Below are 22,053 nucleotides of genomic sequence, written 5' to 3'. Positions count from 1 at the left end.
AACAGTGAAGAAGGGAGCACCATTTTGACAGTAGGTACTGAACATGCTGGAGATAATGCTTTGCCTGACCTTCTGTGTAGCCTCAGATTAGCAGGAAGATAAAGCTGGAAACTGGACTCATCCGATCACAGAATCATCTTCTATTTCCTGACTGACCAGTTCTTGTGTGCTTGGGCCCAACAATATTGGGCTAACCTCGGTCTCTCTTTGATCAGTGGCTTCTTGAAAGCCGGGTAGGACCTTAAGCCATGATCTAAAAGTCAACCACACACGGTGCGGGTGGAGCACTGGACACCAGTTTGGTTTGACCACCGCTGTTGGAGCTCCTGTGATGTCATTTGGTGGTTTTCCCTGTACATGCGGATCAGGATGCAGTCATTTCTTGCTGAAGAAACCCTTTGACGCCCAGATCTTGGTTTATCTTCCAAGCTATTGGTTCTTCTGTGTTTCTTCAGAGTGGATCCAACTGCTGAAGGACTGCATCTGCACTTCCTGGAGATCTGGAGGCAGCTGTGTCCTTCCTGGATGAGAATCTGTATCTTCAGATGTGTCTTCTGTATTTTTATGGAACCAATCAATTTTTAGTTTTGAATGACTGTCAGGGATTTGTTCAGTATTTTATCTGTAACTGTACTAAAAGAAATTCTACTTGAAGAGTAACGCAATATTTTACAAATACATGGGGTATCTGAAAGCTGTTTTCCACCACTGTAGTCAGCACTGGTGCATAACCCTCCATTATGTACCATGAAATCAATTTCTTTAAAGTTAATAATAATTACAATCTGCACAGAGGGGCATTCATGCGTTATATCAAAAGACTTGGGACATGTGTTTCCATGACGTTTATAAATAAGAAAAATCGAATTAGGACCAAATTGAATGATCTCATCCTGTACAGATATTTGAGACAATTTAAGGACAAAATGCAAGACACAGTGACTTGCTGTGATTGGCGGCGATGACCTCAGCCAGGAATTCCATGTTGCGTCGTAACAACATATGGCAACGCGCCTCTTGGTATATACAGTCTAATTTGCTGTAATAAACCCTAATTGTTTTGTTTGAGAAAAAAATATCTAAGCACTTCCTCTTCTCCCTGATAGGAATGGCTTATTGACATGACCACACACACACACACACACACACACACACACACACACACACACACGATCCAGAATCTCCTACTCAGCATGAAAGTTTAATATACTTCCTTACAGATAAAATAGTGGCAGGGTGCTAATCTAAAGTCCTACACTCACATCATCTTTGAAAAACGACGATCAATGAAAACAGAGCAAAGAACAAAGAAAAAAAAACAGTTGTGAGGAAAGAGAAAATCATTCACAGGAGCGCTTGATTTTATAGCCCTCGTGTTCTAACCGGAGCAGATAGCCATCAACCAGGGCGATAAACCAGCCTCAGACTACTGCAGTTGCATCTCTTTCATTGGACACAGCTATTATTCTAACTCTGGGTAAACAAACAGGGGGAGAGTTATGTGACGGGGTTTGAGCGGTCAAATTGGGAGATTTCACTAAAGCTGCATTACTCAGTGGAATATAGCTCTCTGTCGACAGGCCTGAACCTGGGCAGGATGACAAAACAAACATACCGGAAAGGCTTTTAAGTCTCGCCTCTGTGCCCCCTGAGTCTGAGAAAAGCTACTGGACTACAGCTGAACTGTGACCAGACAGAGTCAACAGATCCAGCACAGAGTGAGGAAAGCAGAATGGACGAGACAACGGTTCATAGTTTAATATCTGGCTTTGATGATTACATAAATTCAGCTGGTGTGCCCGCTGAAATTAACAGTAACAAGTGGAGAAGAGCCAAAGCAAAGTGCAGCTGCACTGGATAAAGACGAGAGAGGGGAGGATGAACGAAATACTGCAAGGTGTACCTGAAATGAACTGAATTTATACCATCTAAGATGAAACAAATCAAACAAAGATGGAAGAAAGCAGATGGAAAAAGAACGCGTGAAGTTCATATTTAGGTGACTGTTTACAAAAGACTGTAAAAGAGAGTTAAAACAATAAAAAGAGAGGGCACATGAAAGAAAAAGGGAGAGAAAGAGAGAGGGGAAAAGCAAGGACGAAGTGAAAAAGCGATATGAGAGAGAAGAGGAGAGGGTAGAAGGTGAGAGCCAGAGTGTGCAAAAGGGCAGGCTTGTACTGGGTCTCAGGGGCCACTTCAACGCCACACTTCACAGTGTAAAAATACTGGTGACCCTCCGACGGACTGCCTTTGATCAGACGGTGTGCCAGAGACAGAAAGAAATGAAGAGAGGGAGAATGTGAGAGAGAGTGTGTGAGAGAGAGAGGCTTGTGCAATCCATTAGGGATTTTTGATACTACGATAGTGGGGATTTTAACTATCGGAGGTCATGTTGGCTCATTCTGAGTTGAAAACTTCAAGTGAAGGATTTAGATAAAGATTTAGATGAAGATTCGGGTCAGGATTTGGGCTTTGGTTAGAGTGGAGCTAGTAAATCTAACTCATCATAAAGAAAGGGAACAAAAAAATGAAAAAAATAAATAAATAAATACACCTGAAGAGACAATCGTTACCTTTCTATTAGCCCCACAAGTACCCAAAACCTAAATTGTGGAAACAACTACATTTCAAAAAAACTCTCAAATATTGCTAAAACACTTTTATGCTCTCGTGAGGTGGTTTCCAGACGTCTCAATATAAAAGTGTATTGCAAAAGTGCAATGGAAACACTGTTTTCGCATTTCCTCGTCACCAGAGATGATGCAGTGGGTCATGTGACCAGTTCATTTGAAGTCCATGTACCTCAAAGTGAAATTTAAAAGCATTATGTAATATCATGAGACGAGACTTCATGAGAGTTAAAGCTCATTCACGAGACACTTTTCAATTAAAATACATTCAAAGGCCAATTAAACTTTCATAAGAAATTTCATAAGTATTGCTTTTTTTTAATTTTATTTATTTTGTAATGGAAACTTTTGTGATGTCATAAAGGCATACTTACTCACTGTTTAAGCAGAGCACAGCACAGTTAACTGCTGTAGCACCATAGTTTATTAACGGAGGTGGGAGTGATGTCAACCTTACTATTTAATTACAGTAAAGACTGTGAGTGTTTAGAATGATTATTCAGTACATTTCACTTTAGAGCATTCAAAGGCAGATTCTCCTGAGGATAAAGCTTATATGTGGATCTTCTGATGGTGTTTGTATGTACCCAAAAGCAGCTCATGGGTATGTTGGGCTGGTTTGAGTGAGTACAGAGAGGAAAATGAATAAATAAAAAAACTAAAGGCAGAGTTCAGCACAAGTGCATGTGAAATGATATTTATACAGAAAAAAGCAGAGAAGGGGAAGGAGAAAGAGTCTGATGAAAGGATAACAAGCAAAGAAAGAAGGGTTAAGTTACATGACGAGAGGGCCCAGGGAGACTTGGGGAGAGGGGGAAAGGAAGGAATGTGTCCCACCAAATCACACCTCACACAAATAGACCGCTCTCAACTCTGTCAGAGCCAATTACTTACACAAACAGCCACCCTGATGTGTGCCTGAGTCTATTTGTGTGTCTGTGTGTGGGCATATACCGTCACCTTCTCCCCTCTGGCAAGGTGTTTATTGTACAATCGGCTACTGTACTTCTTAAAATGTTACACCGTGTCATGTGTCACCTTTTTTTCTCTCAGACTTTTTTTTCACATTTTCAAATGTTAATATCTGTGATAAGACGATATGTGGGGGGTCAGAAGTGCTTACCCATTTTTCCTGCGAGCTCTGGGGTATGTTCCGAGTGACCGTGGGCTGCCCCCGCTCCATTTCTTGAGCTGGAGTCATCTGGTGAGAAAGAGAAAGACAAGAGATCAGTGAACTGGAAACTAAGACATATAAATATTTACTTAGAGCTAAATTGGCATAAATATCCACAAAGATGTGGGTACAAAGATAAACGTTTCAAGTTTTAATTAAATGGCTCAAATGAGGGGCTGTAATGCATGATCACATTTTCAGGACAAAATCAAGAAATCAGTGATTTATTGGAATGTGGAAACCTGGGAGGAGATGATTGTGAATGTTTTGTTTTTTTTGGCTAAAACCTGTGCAGCAGAAAAGGTGATGAAACACATGGCTTCAAGTCAGACTGATGGCAGATAAATTCAACCAGAGGTTAATATGTAACTGTTCAGCACCCATAATGTGTAAACAATTTCTGTGTGAAGAAATCGTGATGTACCCTAATACAAGATAATTGCTGGACCATACACTTCTACTTTCGGATTTCAAAAAACCTCATTTCCATCCCGGCCTATTCAGCCAAGGACCAGCATCACATTCTTTGTTAAGTCAGAAAAACAAAAGATAAATAAAACGATACGGTAGCGCATGCTTGTCCATTTGTATTTATGTGCCAGAGACTTTCTGCTGTTGCAAATCACAGGCAATGAAAGCTTTAATTCCAGACTCATGGCTCTCAGAAAGTATGATCATAAATTTGGCTCCTAGACTTCACAAAAGGACGGAGGAAAATCATGTTCCTCATATTACCTTTCAAGGAAAAATTGCTTCTCTCTCACATACCTTTATAGTCTATTTAATCACACTGTCGTATTGCTTTCACACTCATGTATTAGGTTGCCTTGCTCATCTCGCCTTCCAACACTGATTATTAAAAAGATACAAACATCTGCTTGGACCTTCACACTAGGAACCACTTCAAGATGGAATCAGTGTATCCAAGGGGCCCTTTACGAGGGATGGAGGGGAGGTGGGAGGGCGATATAGTCCAATATCAGGTCTGTCAAAAATGCATGCGGTTAACTTGGCTTGAACCTGAAACTTCAACCAAAACCTGATGTAGTAAAAGAAGGAAAGAAAAAGGAACCTAACAGCCTTGGACCACCTGCAGAAAGTATGCGAGAGAACTGTAAATGGATATGTTTATCGTGCATGTTGGTACATACAATGATTTTTTTAAGAAGACCACCTGAGAGCTTGGAGCGTTTAATGCAGCGCCAAATGTCTTTAAAGCATCACTATTTGGATGATGGCATAAAAGATGCATTAGAAATGCAAACACGCAGCATGACCTGCATCCTTAGGGCTGGTATTAATAGCATGACAGTACACGTGATGCAGGCCCAGTGTGTGTGTGTGTGTGTGTGTGTGTGTGTGTGCGATATGAATTCCTACATGGGTGTGTGAGTGCATGTGTTCGGGCATTATTTGACTAAATGGTAACTTGAGGTGCCCGTTATTTCAGTCAAACCTCGCTCCTCTTTCGGACTCCCCCTTTAGCCCTCCCCCTTTGCAACACACACAGCAAGTTCTGAGAAAGGGGCAGCGCGTTTGAAGCCAAGCGGCATGGGGGTCTGATCTGAAGGGGGAGCGTGGTTTAGCACTCTTACCAGAAAGCCAACCCTTCCCCCTGCCTTGTGTGAGGCTGTAAACCTGTCTTGGCAGACCTCCTGCTAACCCACTCACAGCCGGGAACTCAACGGCTTCCACGCTCCATGCAGGACAGAGAATCTACTAACCTATGCTGTGCATCCAAAACCTGTTGAAACCCACAACACGCTGTATTTATGTTTGCATAAATGATGAACCAGAATAGGTCAAATGAATGTATAAACTCATTTACCTGCTTGATGCATACAACCTCCACATACTAGTCGAGTTGCAACTTACATCCAGACTCAGATAATGCATGTAGCAATGCAATATTTCTACATAAAAATGTATCTATTTATCCACTTGATAATTTTATCTGTTTGTGTGCATGACATCATCGTAAGAAGAATGATTTGTTGATTTATGACCCAAAACATGTCTTCAACAAGTTTTCTAAGGACAGCGACCTCCGGTCTAACCACATCCTCCTCCAGCCTAACTGAAAGTTTGGGCCAAATTTGAAGAAATTCCCTCAAGACATTCCTGAGTCACCCCGTATTGAAAAATACGAGGCGGCTGGATGCCAACTGAATGCCAACCTCAGTGGCATAAAAATATAAAGCCGTCGAAGGAGGAAACCTAAAATAACCAAAACCAGAACCCAGTTTGATCCAAAAATAAATGTGTGACTTCTAAAGTGAAATCATACAGCTGTACTGAGGCCAACAGGACACTGATGCCAATAAAGACTTAATGTTTGACCACAAACACATGTTGTCGAAGAGCTGACCAGCTGACTCCTCCATTATCACCTCACTCATGACTATAATTATGAGTAGAGGGCAAACTTAATATGTGTGGTTCTACTAATCATAAACAACTTGACGACTCATTGCTTTACATACATATTTTTAGGTGTTGGATATTTTAAACTTTCTCCATGGAGATGTGTCTTTGAGGGTGAAACCTGCCATCTGTCAGCATGTTTGGCATCCAGGCTTTACAAACTCTTTCTGCCAGCAGGATCCATTTTACATGATTCTTCAGCTCCAGTGCAGGTTTTGGGAACCGAGCTAAAGATTCGCTATTTGTTTCAAGTTGAACACACACATAGTAGAAATCCTATAGCCTCCCTGCCCCAGCTGTTTTTAATAAACAAAATATTTTCTTCTGATCTTGTTCCACCTTCTAATGTTCAGCCAGATACTTCGCCTGGTGCCTGCAACAACTAACGCACACTCACATGATCACGTACACACACCAGGAAATTTACACTCAGACAAAGTCAGATAAGCACACATGTGGCCATGAAGGCAAGCAAGCGTGTACAAACACTGCCGGTAACACTGCTTTAAAACAACAAGTGTGTACATGATGTGAGTCTAGTAGTGACGCATGACCCGAGTTTGATTCATTCATATCAATCTCAAATCAACACAGGTCTCATAGAGCATTTAAGCGTCCGTCCCAGGCCAGCCAGGCATCGCCTCTAGTTTGAATTAAAGTGGAAAGTGTTTGCTGGCATGGACGTGGCAGGCTAGAGGCTCCTGAACTTGTAAATATTTTTCTTCACCGTCACTTGGTTCTGTTGCCCAAAACACACGACTAATCAGTTGCATAATCCACCTTCCATGAGACCAGAACCTTACTCAGGTCAAGAGGACGTATCATGAGACATGTTCAGCTGTAAACGTTGCTTTATTTGTACATGCAAATATACAAATGCAAGGAATTTGTTTTCTGCTTTTAACCCAGCTATTTGTATACATGGGGAGTGGTTTATGGGCTATGTGGCTTGCTCTGGGGCACTACTGCCATGATTTCAAGTAAATGAAATTACATTTTATTTATGTAGGATCAATAGCAACACAAATTGTGTCCAAATGCTTCATAAAATCCAGCCTGGAATCCCCAGAGCAAGCACAGTGGCAAGAATGAACGATGTGGAGAGACCATCTGCCCAAGAGCAGCCGAGTAGAGGCAGGAAAAGAGAAAGAGAGCAGGAGGAGGAACGAGCTAAACCTAATCCAACAGTCCACTTCTCTGACATATACAAGTTATACATTTGCAATGTGACAGTTTTGACTTATTCAAATAAATAGCCAAACTAATTGTAATGTGTTTTACATGCTGTATATTTCATGCAGCCTTGTTTCTCCCCAACACATATTCTGGTAATGAACCATCTAAACATCTGTCCATCTGTCTATCACTGTATATCTTCAAATTCATTGAAGAGATACATTGCTTGTAGCAGACATGGGCACCTTTAAATTTGCAAGTATGCTGCCTGATGTGAAGTAGCTTCTGACTGAGTACAAAACCACAGTGAGTTAGAAATATATTTGTGTAACATTTATAATTTGATTGTTGTGCTTTTTGTCTTGTTTTTTCTTGCTTGTTTCCTTTCATTCATCACTCTCTTTATCTGCAGGGGGGACCATGGTTCCCCAGTAAACTACATTTCACACATCCACTGGCTGGGTACCCCCGTGTGAGAGTGTGTATACTTGTATAACCTCTTCTTGTATTTGCTTTTAAGTCTGAATAGAAAAGGCAGCAATTGGACATGAGCAGGTTCAGAAATATGAGTCTTCACAATCCAGTGTGTGTGTTTGTATCTGTGAGTGTGTCCGCAGGGGAGCGATGTTTTCCTAAAGGGTCATGTCCTCCCAGGTTTTAATATAGAGACACTGGATATGTGGACAGAACCTCAGTATGTGTTAGAGTCGAGCGTGTGAGGGGAGAGAAAGAGATGTTACTGTGTCAGCTTCTACTGACCACCGCCTGCTGCAGCACCAGGGCCAAAACCAGCAGTCCTGATGTGAGTTTGTGTATCTGACAAACCCTGCAAACCACTGGTAGTCCTCTAAAATTGACCACGGTCACAGTCTCAGGCTTTACACAGCCACAACTTGCCTCACGTACTTGATGATTTACTTCATAATTCAAACAGGGCCTACCACAAGTGAACAAGTTTTAAATAACCCTGAAAGATGAGGCATTGTTCGGTAAAACCTGCATCTTAGGAGGGTTTATTTTTGCAAAAACATTCATTGAACGTCACGGTGGGTTGCACTTTTGACCAATGCTGAAGTTAAACCACACGTCGTACTTTGTAAATGAGCAGAAATCACAAATCGTTGCTATATGTTACTTAACATGCTGTAAAATCAATCAGTTTTCATGAGTGAAATAAAACCAGCTACTATGACATAAATGGTCATTCATCACAGTCAAAGAATTAGATTTATCTAAATAGGTTTTAAGGAATAGCTTTTAATATTTTCAGAAAAAGAAATATCTGTGGCATGTTCTCCAGTGTGTACCCCAGTACTAGAAGATGAGACGGGAAATACCAGTCGTTATCTAACAGTCATTATTTCATTTATTATCTTGACTTGACATGTTTCCATCAGTCTGCCTCAGGGCAGCTGTGACAACTGAGGTAGTTTACCACCAACAAGGTGTTACTGTCTGAGTGAATGAATAATGCATACTAGGGATGTAACGATTCGTTTTAACAGCGATTCGATTCGATTCACGATTCGTGGTTGCCGATACGATTCAAAGACGATTTTGGTTAATTTAGAACGATACGATCCGAAACGATTCACTTACTTGAAATCGATTCAGTAACTTTTTAGCCAAAAATGAAACCAGTGTGACTGAAAAAAATACCTACTCAGTGTTTCCTCTACATTCATGTAGGAGTGGCGGGCCGCCAACAGATAACTGTCTGGCTCAGTATCTACTCTTTGGGGTTCTTAATCTACCTCTTACAGTCACTTTTTAAACTTCCTCAAGTGTCTCGATCCGCTGGACGGCGCTCGGTTTATCAATGAAGAACGAGGTTGTTATGGCCCAGAAGTTTAACACCACATGTCCGTTTCTGTTTATTATCTCCTTTTTTGAGCGCTGACGTTCTCACTACACGCTGGTCTGTTGACAATATCACATGATGGTGGTGACTGACGCTGCACGTTAAATTATCTGACGTTTCATCGAGTTGTTTTCTTGTGGGGCGAGGCGGGGAGGCAAGGACATGTGAAGACGAATGTTAGCATTAGCATATACATTAATTTTGCCATTGACATTAGCCGCAAGCTAAAGCATATTTGTATAACGATGTTTTTGGTATTTAAAACTACTTTGTAAAATTTGTTTGTCCAGTTTTACAGTGTATCTCAAGTAAATACTCTAAGCGAATCGATAAATTGATATCAGACCGATGTATGTCATCCGTAAGGCCAACTTGCCGAGCACGGATGGATGTAGTCGGATCATAGGAAAATAAATCGATTCGTCCATGTAGTGGATGAATCGTTACACATAATGCATACAATTGTAAATGCTTTGAGCATCTAAAAATGGAAAAGCGCAATATAAAACCAATGCATCATCATCATTATTATTATTATTATTATTATTATTATTACTTGAATATTCTCTGAATCTGTTTAATAAATGACTCCTGGATTGCTATAGTAGGTTAACAGAAGCTCAGTAAGATTGTACAACTATAAATGAATGCATTTGGGTGTCCGACACATGAACTTTTTCTTCCATACAGCTGTGCAGTGATCTGTCCTCCTAAAACCCATGTACTGCAACAACCACCAGAATAAACATCATATGTCTTTCAGTGGCTGGCTGGCCTGTCAGTGCACTGACCCCCTATAATAACACACACTGTCATTATAACTCCATCACCTCAGTGATACCATGAAAACAATAAAGCACCATGTTGTGTGGTTCATTCTTGTGTCATAAGCCTATTATTGTGGAATGGAATAACACCAGAGATTGCATATTTTTGAAACTGGTAAATTGAGAGACATCCGAACTTTCCCTCTGTTTCATTATTTTTGTTTAGTTTTACACCACAGTTGACCTGGATTTTGACCCCGCAATCCAAAAATTGTTGTCTCTCCAGCAACACTAATTTTAGGAATATTTATTCAGATTCTGTTGCAGCTTGTTGCAACATTACACACTGTGTCATTGTAATGAATGGTTAGCTTTACACACTGCAGCTCAAACCTTAATACTGTAGATGGTGTGTGGAAACTTTCTGTCTGCGGTTGTGTTTCATATGCAGTTAACAGCATGTCATCCTCCAAGGACAACTCAGGGACAGCCAAACCACTGACCACAGATGTGGATATCAATGTTTTTATCCCAATTTCAACAAAATAGTGACACACTATTATTACAAAACTTATTAAAAATAATAATGAGGCTAATATTTAGATTACACAAATCTATTCTTTCTGCAATGGAACATCGGTTCCTATCAAACAGTCTTCTTCAGTATACATAGTAGAGTTAGGCTGGTAGATTTGATGCTCTGTTATTGATGTGATTGACCTTCTAGAAAACTGGGTGAAGTGATGTGCTACAACTGGAAACTGCCAGTAAAGCTGCAACGGATATATGCAGAGCCCATGCTGTGTAAGTGTAAGCATTTTTCAGCATTGTCAGCATTGTTTTATAATTAAGAAGCTACAATGGTAGTCAGCTGTATTGAGTTTCTCTGTGAATTTTTCAAACAAAGAGAACTGGAACTGAGCGCATCATGTTGGAGTAAATGATGAACAACAGTTAGTATTAGGAAAACAACTGCTAAGCACAAAAGACTGAAGATGTCCGAGTATGTGGTGTGTAAGATGCTATAAGTGGGACAATTTTGTTCTGCCGCTGAGAGACATGGATGAGGAAATTGTATACCACAATGTGAACTGGAGCAATCACAGCTGATGCAGTGTTGCCACAAGATGAAGTGAGATTTCCGGAAAGATGAAGGTTGTGCAGTGAAGGCTAGAGCACAGATCTGATGGCCAACCATACATCTGGCTTGGTGGCTATAATTTTGGTTGTTTTTTTGTTTTGTTTTTTAAATCTTTAAATCTTAAATCTTATATTCATGGTCAGATATTGAGCTTGATGATAATGTTTTTTGTTGAGCTGTTTAATTCGATTTTGGCAAAGTAAAGTGACAAAACCCTCTGCTAAGTTCTAACTTGATGTGCTATTGCTAAAGAAAGAGATTTGATCTGATTTGTCACTTCTTCCCTATTGATGATTTATCAAAACATCATTTAATAATTTCAAACTACATATCATATTTTTTGTTCCATCATACGTCTTACGCAAAATAAAGAGAAAACAGTAGGTAGTGTGTTGGTGCACACGGGTCCTACACACACACATACCTGCGTCACTGTGATTTAGACTTTTGCCTGTGGAGAGCCCGTGTAGCCTTATGGAAATCATTATATGTTGTGCTGCTACATAGTCCTCCATTAACAGCATGAGAGAGAGACACTGAACGGGGCTGCGACGAAGAAAGAGAGTGAACAAGACAGGATCTGACTGACTTTTAGAAGAGGTCAAGAGGCAGCAGGAGTGAGATGAAAAAGACAGTTGGGGAGAAAAAGGCAACAGCGCAGAGAGAGAGAGAGATTTATTAACTGTAACCGCAGAACAGACGATCTTATGCTGCAGTTAACGGCTGGTCTCCATGAACGACAACACAAGCTAACCTGACAGATTAACTGCCTGTATGTGTGTAAACTCACAGTATTTAGTGGCCAGTGATCACACTGGAAACGTGTGCCTGAGGTGATGATGTTTTCCAACATTCATTAAATAACTAAATCACACACACACACACACACACACACACACACACACACACACACACACACACACACACACACACACACACACACAAAGAACCAATTTCTTGGTTAAAATCCAGATAAACATCTGAAATGTTTCTGGAACATTTGATCTTATTACACCTCATCATCATACTCATGCAGACGCACACATACACACACCGACACCTGACAGCATTCTCTCTCCCAAGTACCCGCTCTCGCCTGTTTTCCCTTGGCCCCCTTCTGGACCATGCCAAGCCAACAACAAGTTTTTTACGAGTGCAACTTTACGATGCTATTTACAAATGTGATTACACGATGTGCCATTCTGGGCTCGGGCTCTCTGAAATATGAGGAACACACGTCAACGTTAGGCTGCGAATTGCTTCCAGCTTTCTGGCTTATTTGGTGCAAACCTAGGTGTGTGAGCAGATCACACACAAATGCAGCAATTTCATATAGTGATCTGGATATGTGGTTGATTACCCAGTGTTCCTTGCTGACAAGAGTGCTGGAGTGAAGGCAAGTTTAAAGAGGATCAGATAGTCCATTTTTTTGTGGATATTTTGTTGTTGTTGTGGAGTACAGTATATGCTTGTTAAAGGTGGATGTAATCTAAGAGCATCTACTTTTTTTTTTTCAAAATGACTTTCCTCATCCCTTCATATGATGTATTTAACTATTTAGAGGAATGGAATATGCAACACACAACTTGCAACTGAACTGAACCTTCAAGTCCAATCCCCTGCAGCTTTGCATCAAAACTTGTCTGAATGAATGGAAGATCCTAGACAGCTATTACTATGTGTGATACAACTGGATAAAGGGATATACGCACAATGTTATGAAATTCTTCCAGTTGATGCAAAGTGTGTTAGTACCGATAACAAGGTACTGATTTGTCTGTCCATCCACCAACTTCAACATGCTGACTGGACTGAGCAACACATGAATCAAGTGGGAGCTGCAGAGTCCTTAATTGAATGCTCTTTTTTCAGAAAAACGCCTATTTAGGACATACCCAAAGTAAACCGAATGCTGTTCATGAACAGTTTGGAGCTCATGTAGGGTCTTGGTCTATTTTGAAAGTTGAAGCTGAAGTTTCCATCACAAAAGTCAGAATCACTCGAAGTGGTATTGTTCTTGAGAAATCAAAGTTGACACACAGTTAAAAATATTTTTTTTTGGGTTTGCCTGATTTTTTTTTTTTTTTTGCTATCTGATGACTTCAGAGGAAACTGAGGACAGAGGTCATCTGGATAACACAAGATTATCAGAGAATAAAGTCTTACCTACTTCCAGTTCAAATTGCATATAAAAATGACTGAAACTGAGTTTATTGTACCCTTTTTTCTAAGCACATAACAAGGCGCTTCCAAACGGTTTGAATAAAAAGGCCATAACTTTTAAATGCTTCAACATAAAATCATAATCTTGGGCTTCACCAAAAGGTGACACTCAGAGGAATTATATCTTATGATTATTATAGTAACTGATAGAGAGTTAGTGAAATACAATCACATTTTTTGCATTGCTTCTCATTTGAAATTCTGTACAGACGACCCAGTCCTTTACGCAGGGGCCGGACTGCCAGTGAACTACACTATACTGGGGAAGTGGCATAACATTATTTAGAGCAGCTCATTGGCTACATGAAACGCCAATCATCCGCTAAGTTGGCTGCAATTGGCTCATCCTGTGGATGAAAGAAAGGGGAAGGGGCTTCTTTCTAGTGATGACTCTCATTGGCTTCTGAAGGCTGGTGATGTCTCATACTTGCTCCTAATTCGTTCAAAGACTTATCGGTCAAAAGGGCAGACTTCAGCGGTGATTTAAAAATTAAACAACGGTAAAAAAGAAGTGTAATTTTTGATATCTCCTTCTTTGTCCAAGACGTTGAAACAGCTCTTCATGGATTTTTATGGAACTAAAAGTAGTTTTTAGATTGGAAATCCAACTGAAATGTACAGTTTGGACCCTTAGCGATACAAACGGACCGTTATGACCTGGATAATATTGATTGTTGAAATGATATGAGGCTTTTACAGCGAGTTTATTATTTTGAACAAAATGTGTGTCAGCTGTGTAAAATTTTTAGGTTCTGCTTGTTTTACTTGGAAACATTTGGGATGGGATCATCCACTAGCAACCAGCTGTCAGCTACAAAGCATTATAGGATATATCGCTTCATGGCAATATCGATCAAAAATTAAAACATAAATAGTCAAAGTTTTAAAAAAAAAAATCTAATAAAGGGTGCAGCAACAAAGTACGACGAAAGAGATTCTACCGAGTGATGGGCGACCAAGGTCTTCTGGAGGCTAAAATAAAAACCGTCAAATTAAACAATGTGAGGGCTACTTCATTTTTCAGTCACGGCCCCAGTCTTGTCTGAATCTGTAACGAAGTTGGAAAGGTTAGGAAGGACATACTGAGAAACCCGTCTGGTCATCAATAAGAAAAGCTGACCACACAAAGCACCTTTATTCCTGCTTTTCTAACCTTGTGCCCAGCTGGTCCGATTGTGGAAGTTCTGCTTACTGCTGCAGCAAAAACCAACTGTGTGTATACTTAAGGCTGACTGGAGATGTTGAACATTTCAGCTGTATCTCAACGCATAATCTCTCCACCTTCTCTGTCTGCATTCTCTCCCTGCAGAAGTAAACACTGAGTGTGCAAATGCATAAGTTTCAGCAACAAGTCAAACAGAGCTCCGTTTCACTTGCAGACTAAACAAAAACAGCTTATAGAGAAACCTTTTCTACAGCAGCATCAGGCCGGAAACAGAGAAAGAGAAATAAAGAGTAAAGGCGCATGCGTGTTTGAATGAGTGCACGTGTGTGTGTGGGTCTAAATCTAAGCAGAGCTGTGTATTTCCTGGAGCCGAGCGGCCCACAGTTTGATCTTGTGCCATGAATGGGCTCTACACACTAATTACAGCCACCTGCGTGAGTGTATACCTTTGTGCGTGTGTGTGTGATGTATTAGCCAATGCATAAGGGAGGAGGGTGACTGTATGGTCATGAATAAAGGCAACCTGTTGTTTCTACGCACACACATTCATAGAAAAAATATTCTGGAGCGTCATACTTTAAAGAGGCAGAGGGTCTGTTTTCCACTGTGTGTGTGTCTGGTCTATGTCAGGTTGGTTTCAGTCTCAGGCTTTGCAGAGTCTCACAACCAGGCAGCAGCGTGTCCGAGTCTGTATGTCCACCTGTCAGTCACTTAATAAAACCAGGAACACACCACAAGATGCTTTAAGTCTAAACATGCAAAAATCCTCTGATTTATTTGGCAGAGAGAGAAAGATTGGACGTCTTAATCAGGAGTCCCTGGAATATATACAATGGTCACCAGAAATGAAACTATATGTTCATGTGTGCAAATAAGAAACTGCAGATTTTTCCACTGCAACAAATTACATCGCTGATCTCACATTTACATTAAAATTTTGCTTTCTTCTTAAAAATACTTCAATGTCTTTCCATTAGTTTGCGCCCACAGAGCACTCGAAGCTTCCTACTGTCACTTTAAAGTCCACCAGATCATGCATCTAATCAACTCAAGCAGGTAAAATGTCTCTGTCTTATTCATATCTTGAACATTGTAATTTGTCCATGTTCTGTTTGTGTAGCCAAGGATGTCTCTGTGTTTTATCATAAGGAGAGCAGGCAAGCGCTTCTGCGTTCGATTAGGAAACCACAAATTACATGCACATGATGTCCTTCTCAGTTCATCTGCACAAGGTTTTATCCCAAAGTAGCTCATTTTCATATGATCACAGTGCAAAACATCTGGTGTTCTTGTGCTGCACGCATCAGCAGTGTAACTGTAAAGTTTTCTCTTCAGAGTACCACTGGTTTGGGATGAAAGTTACGCAGTAGCATGAGTGTTTAATAATAGAAAAAGAACAGAAAAGCTTCAAGGTTCCCAGTTGATCTGAAAAATGTCTCAATAAACTGATGCTTCCAGGTAACTAATTTAAGCCAGAGAGCAGGGGCTTGGCTCAAACCAAAACCAATCACCAATAAAATTCTGTTCGAGAAAGTAAAAATCTGCCACCCATCAGACTAAAACTTTTATAGATCTCCTAAATGGCTGCATTTATGTATTGTTCTCTCTGTGCTCACTCCAACAATGTTGTTTTCTAAATGAATTCTTATTAAGTTTCTAACCTTTCAGCTGGCGCTCCAATCCTCAGTGTGCCAGAAGAAATAAAACAGGAACGTTACCTTAAAGTTCTCTTACCACAGTGCGTAAAAAAATACAAGGATATGGAGATCACAGCCTCATGTGATAATCAGACTAAACTTCCATCTCATTATTGAGTCTGATATTATGTTACCTAATTCAGTTCCAGCCGGCTGTGAAGGATGTCGTCAACTTGGTGTCTGTCAGTTTACCTAAGGGAAAATGTTTTACTGGTATGCACCAACTCAAAACTACCTGTAATCTTGTTGATTTAACCACAGTGTTGTTTCTCCAAATTGTTTTCTGTTGCCAAGGTAGAGTAGAAATGTTCTCAGGCTACTTTACACTCAAACTCTAGAGCGTGAGGTGGAAGGTCTGTGCCATGGTTAGTACCGTACATTGTACATTGTGGAAATGATTCAGATGGCAATATATACATGTATTTGTTTTTACATTTTGTCCTCTAATTCATTACAGCTTTTAATTATGAGATAGAAGGTGGCTAACAAACTAAACATCTGCTGTCCTAGCTTTACCCCATCTGCTGGATGGAGGGAAAATAAATGAGATTTTTCCATTGAGAATTAATAAAGAGTCACATTACTGTAAGTTTTCCAGTCAGTCTTTTTTGCAAGTTCAAGTATGTCGCTTCCAGCTGACAAAGCACCAATCCTGCCTCAGTCAATCTCCATCTGATATTATCCAAATACACAATATGTGATTAACATGCCACGTTTTTATGAGGCGTTAATAAGTCCAGATCCATTTCCCAGCAGAATCACTCGAAGATTCAGCTCTGGTATATTTTCAGACGCTGAGGCCGGGCATGGGCCATTTAGCCTTGGCAGTTAGGTTTAGGTTAACACAGAGGCCTGCGTTTGGTTATGACGTAAAATAAAAAAAAATAAAAAAAAAAAAGAAATGCACAGAAAACCAAGAGTGGGGAAACACACGAAGCAACTTAGGCTCCTCCAACGCTGAACATGGACTGTGTCAGAGAGTAAAATATCAACAGTGCGATGAAATAACATACAGGCACGAGGCACAAGTGGTTCCACACACTCACTCATAAACATCACACAGCAATGAGGTTCATACGTTCTGAAAACATACAGTTAGGTATCAGGTTTTCACTTTTCCGCGTGTGTTTGTGAAACAAAAGCATCTGGTTAAGTTCATTAAGTTGAAACCTCTGTATAAAAGTAGTCTTTGTCTTTTACATCCACACGTGTGTGTGAGTCAGACACTGTATAAATCTTTGCATGCAGTGTGTGTGCTAATTCACGTGGCTGTTTTACATCACTGTTCACACTTCACTGATGGAGCAGCAGGGTCAAGCACTGAACACAGGCTCAGATTAGCCTAAAATGGAGACGATATGGAGGCTGCGCAGGAATCTGGCAAACGTACAGCTGCAGCCTAAAGCCTCTGCAGTGAGGGAGGCGATCCAGGCAAGGTCAGAAATGATTCAGTGGAATTACTGAATTACTTCATGTCCGCTGCTCGCAGGGAGGGCTCTGAGATCACAGAAGTGGAAACAGAGCACAGCGCACTTCATACGTACGACAGGTCATGGGGTCACATTCGACGTTTAGCGACACACGTCTAAGATGAGCCTCACTTTGTCTTGTGGGACCAAAAGAAAGTGCAAATCTCTTAACGACTCAAAAAGAAATTACTTTAAAAGAGGATTTCACCTTGAAACAGAGCTAAGGAAAGTAGCAGTACTAAACGGTCTACCTTTATCATCAGGAACAGTGTCTAAAAACCTTCATTAGGTTGCCTTCCCGTCTACCAGATGTGCCTCACACACACCTGCCATCTGGGGCTTCTTGATTATTGTGGCCACTGATTTCAGTCCTCATTAAAACTAAACTAATCAATACTAAAATAATAATTTACTGATTTACTGTATGCTCGTTACAAAAGGTTAAAGGTAGTTGTTGCTTTGTTTTCAGAGATTACAAACCAAAATGCTTAGGAACCAGTGCACACTGTAGACCAGTATATTGAATGGGCACTGAGAGATATGATCTGATAGGATTCAGAAGATGTCAGGATATATTTAGTAATTTGCTCCAACCTCAAATCACCCTGGCTCATAAAAAACACTGTCATCTCCCAAAAATAGATGCTGTACCCACTGATAAAGTACTGCTTCTCTGGCCTGTGACAGCCTGCTGTTCAGCAGGGGGGAGAAACATGACAGTAAATTCATGCAGGACGATGGATGCTGAAAAAAGTACTAATGTAAGACCCTTATGTCTTATTGTTAAAGCTGTGAGAGAATACATCTCACATATTTTTAGCCTCTTCTTTCCGTCAGACATGTCTGTGTGCATAAAATACGTGTCAGTGGATCTGCGGCTTTAAGAGCATGCATGATGTGTACACAACATGTACGTGTTAGTCAATTACAGCGTCTGCCTACATTTATGTGTTCGTCTGCCTGAATGTGACGTGTGCTATCTTTCGCGTCTTGTGTGCATTTGTCCGTCCAGCTGCTGCCTGTGTAACTCTAGTAAACATCAAGGCAGCGCTTTGAATGCTGAATTAACAAATCTCTCACATCCATGGCCACGTGCCGCCTTTGAAACACACACCATCGGCCTCGGTTCAGCACTTTGAACTCTCAATCATTCTCTCGCTCGCCCACCCTGCTCTACCCTGTATCGAATTATACTCCAGTTAAATATCTACTCATTAGTGCTAGTTATGTACCTATTTAACCTCTTTCTCATCTTACGTTGCCCGATTCATTTACTCAACAGCCCACGGACAATATCACAGCTGTTGTGGAGACTGCTCTAGCTTTCTCTTAAATCTCACCTCCTCATGATTTTGCAAATATTAACATACAAACATAACATTAGTTATTCTATATTTGACAGCTGACTTGACACCTACTAACACTATCTTGTCATATCATTAACACTAGGAATTATTTGTTCCTAACATGCACCTACTGCTGCTATGCTCAGTGATGAGTGCTAAACTCCACTGAGAGGCCTTAAAATCTGTCGCACTCCAAGGCAAATACTGACCGAGTGAGTGCGTCATGAGCATGTGAACGGGATGGTTTGCATCGCGCATACTTGCATGTATGACTGTGTCTGCATAGATCTGCATGTGCGCTCGTTAAGCGCGGCCAGTGTGTGCCTTTGCGTACCTGTCTAAATGTGTGTGTGCGCTGAGAAAATGCAGTTGTCTTGTCGAACTTCAAAGATACTGGCACGCTCTGCTGCGAGGCTACATGCTGACAGGCCGCCTTTGATGAACAACTATTTACAACAATGTAAAACTAACCCGCTCATCATGATGCGCCGCTGGGCTGAGTTTCAACATGACTCACACCAAACGACTTCTTTGTTCAACGCTCGTTCGTGTAACTCTGAGCTGTTTGCGGATTAATAATAATGCAACTTTTTTTATATGCACTCAGTGGTATGATCTCTTGCAGCTTGCTCACCTATGTAATTCACCGTTGTCCCAGGGAACACAACAGAAGATAATTGTAGGCGTTTTATCCAGTAGAGCGCATCTCCAGAGTCTCAGAGCTGCAGTAAACCAGCAGAGTAAAAATGGTGTGATGGGCTTAAGATTGTGGCTTATTCTTGTCATCTAAAACTACATTTGACAGTAGGAACACCTCCTCCTCTCTTCATTTCTTACTTCTGTTTCCCCTTGTTTTTAGTCAACGCTGTTTTAGGCCAATAAATGTCACAGCAGCTTAAATCAGATGAATGTTGGCATGAAAAACTCCAAATATCCATCAAAGCAATGCTTGCATTGTAAGAAATTTGGATGTTAGCAATGGCTGAAAGCATAGATGAAGGAATTAAAAACGGCATCAAATTCAGTGTTCTAGATATGTAATGAACCACAAAGGCATGAGCTTGACATTTAGACACCGAATCTCTAAATATCTCACACGCTTGAAAATGCAAAATAGTGTCAGAGGACTGCAGAGGAGAGATTATGGCTGTCGCCACACGGTGCATTTTTTTGGGAGCGTATCAGTTTGCAGTCTGCTGTCACACTGATCAAACTACAGGCTGATAGCGGAGGCGCCGCAGAACCATCGCTGTGTTTGCCTAAGAACCACAGGGGAAGAACTGCACACGCACACACACCTTATCCAGAGAACACAGTGAAAACATATTGTGCATGCATTTATGTGAAACATAACGCGGTGGAATGCCACAACATTATGCAAGTGAGTACATGCAGACACACGCACCTGATGGCTCACAACAAAACCAGTGTGCTGGAGCTCATTTCTTGTTTAACAGGGACATTGTCCGTTTCAAATTTCATATAATTTAATACATTTCTGCCTGCAGCCATTTTCTCTAATCATTTTTTGCTTGCTTATTTAACCTCAGATATGTTAAAAAAAATACAAGCGATAAAAGCAGTTTATCAAACTTCCTGGAGCTGAGATTGAGCACGGTGGCAGCTTTAAAAGCTGTTTAGTCTACCTACCTTCTAAAATCGCATAACAAGAAAACTCTGAATAGAGTTTTATCAAATCCAGATAAAACACTGGCTTTTGGATACATAGCTGAACGGGTGATAAACCTTTGATAAGCAGAACAAGTTTTTCCATGTCTGCTTTTTCCTGTTTTTATCATCCCGTTAAAAGAGTTTTGTTTTTTTTTTGCCATTGCATCCTGCGTGCTTGCTGTCAGCGAGGTGAGATTTAAAACGGCAGATGTAACTGCAGGAATCTGAGGAGCGACAACGGGAGAATGAAGGAGGGAATCTCTGAGCATAATTCGCTCTTCACATTGTCATTAAGACATCAAAGCAGCTGCAGAAGATACAGGCCTTTTCAGCGCTGACACAAATGCATTCTCGGGGAGAAGAGTAACGAACGAGAGAAGTACAGAGGAGAAAAGAAAGGAGGGTGAGGGAGGAGGAGTACGAGGAGAAGGAGGGGGGCTGTGAGCTGAAGAACCAGTCTTTGGCTTTGATGACGGCACAAGAGTGAGGCAGCAGACAGCAGACAAAAGTTTCTAAAACTTCAAAAGGAAGCTTTTTGTAGCGCAGGTCTGCTCTCTCTTTCTCCCTGATAGTTTCATTCTTTCCCCTCCCTCTTCTCTTCAAACATGTCTTTGCTAATTGCCAGACCCTGTTCTGCCCTTCGTGGGCTCTCCACTTTTCTCAGGTCTATTCAGCAGGGGGGTTGTTATGGAGGGAAGGCCTAATAACTCGCTCTGATTTGGACAATGGAGCCTGCAGGGCCAGCGACAAAATCCCCAGCCCTAATGAGAAACGACTCAGTCGGTCTGTCAATAGACTGCTTATTATGGCGTTACAAGATGGGGGGTGGGGGGGCTGAGGTATTGCATTTTAAAGTGTGTTTTTGGTGTTTAAGTTATCAGTGGATCCATCGGAGTCCGTCTCCAAATGGCACAATAAAGTAAGCTAAAAAATAAAATAAGAAAAAGTGTAAGAAAATGTGTGTGTATCTACAGGTGTGCGTGTGTGTGTGCTGCTACCTCCTGAGGGCAACAATAGTGAACAGGCCTAATCCTCCAGACCGTATAATGGCCACTAAGCTGTCTATTCAGAAGTACACAGCACCCCTGCTAACACCTCTGATCAGGCAGGAATACCCGCACTCACCCTTTCACGTTCTGTTCTCCTTTCATCCAATATTTCTTGTTCTTTTAGTATTCATATATATTTTATTTATTAGTTAATGCTGTCAGATTAGTCACAGGGTGGCTGTGGATTAATTTCGATTAATCATGATTAAATATCATTCACTTTTAATCTCTATTAATGGCGTGTCATTTTGCATGAGCAA

At 40.9% G+C, this 22,053-nt stretch overlaps 1 protein-coding gene across 1 annotated transcript in view; it reads right to left on the bottom strand.

The window, feature by feature from the left end:
- Positions 1-22,053, bottom strand: part of LOC125008432 (fibroblast growth factor receptor-like 1) — a 63,931-nt gene that overhangs the window by 7,273 nt on the left and 34,605 nt on the right. The window contains exon 4 of the mRNA XM_047585662.1: positions 3,754-3,831. Coding sequence (XP_047441618.1) covers positions 3,754-3,831 — 78 coding nt within the window. The remainder of the gene's footprint in view (positions 1-3,753; positions 3,832-22,053) is intronic.

The sequence above is a fragment of the Mugil cephalus genome, chromosome 5 (assembly GCF_022458985.1).
Source record: "Mugil cephalus isolate CIBA_MC_2020 chromosome 5, CIBA_Mcephalus_1.1, whole genome shotgun sequence".
In the NCBI taxonomy this organism is placed as follows: Eukaryota; Metazoa; Chordata; class Actinopteri; order Mugiliformes; family Mugilidae; genus Mugil; species Mugil cephalus.
The sequence above is the reverse complement of the archived record's forward strand: the minus strand, read 5'-3'. Positions and strand labels throughout refer to the sequence as shown.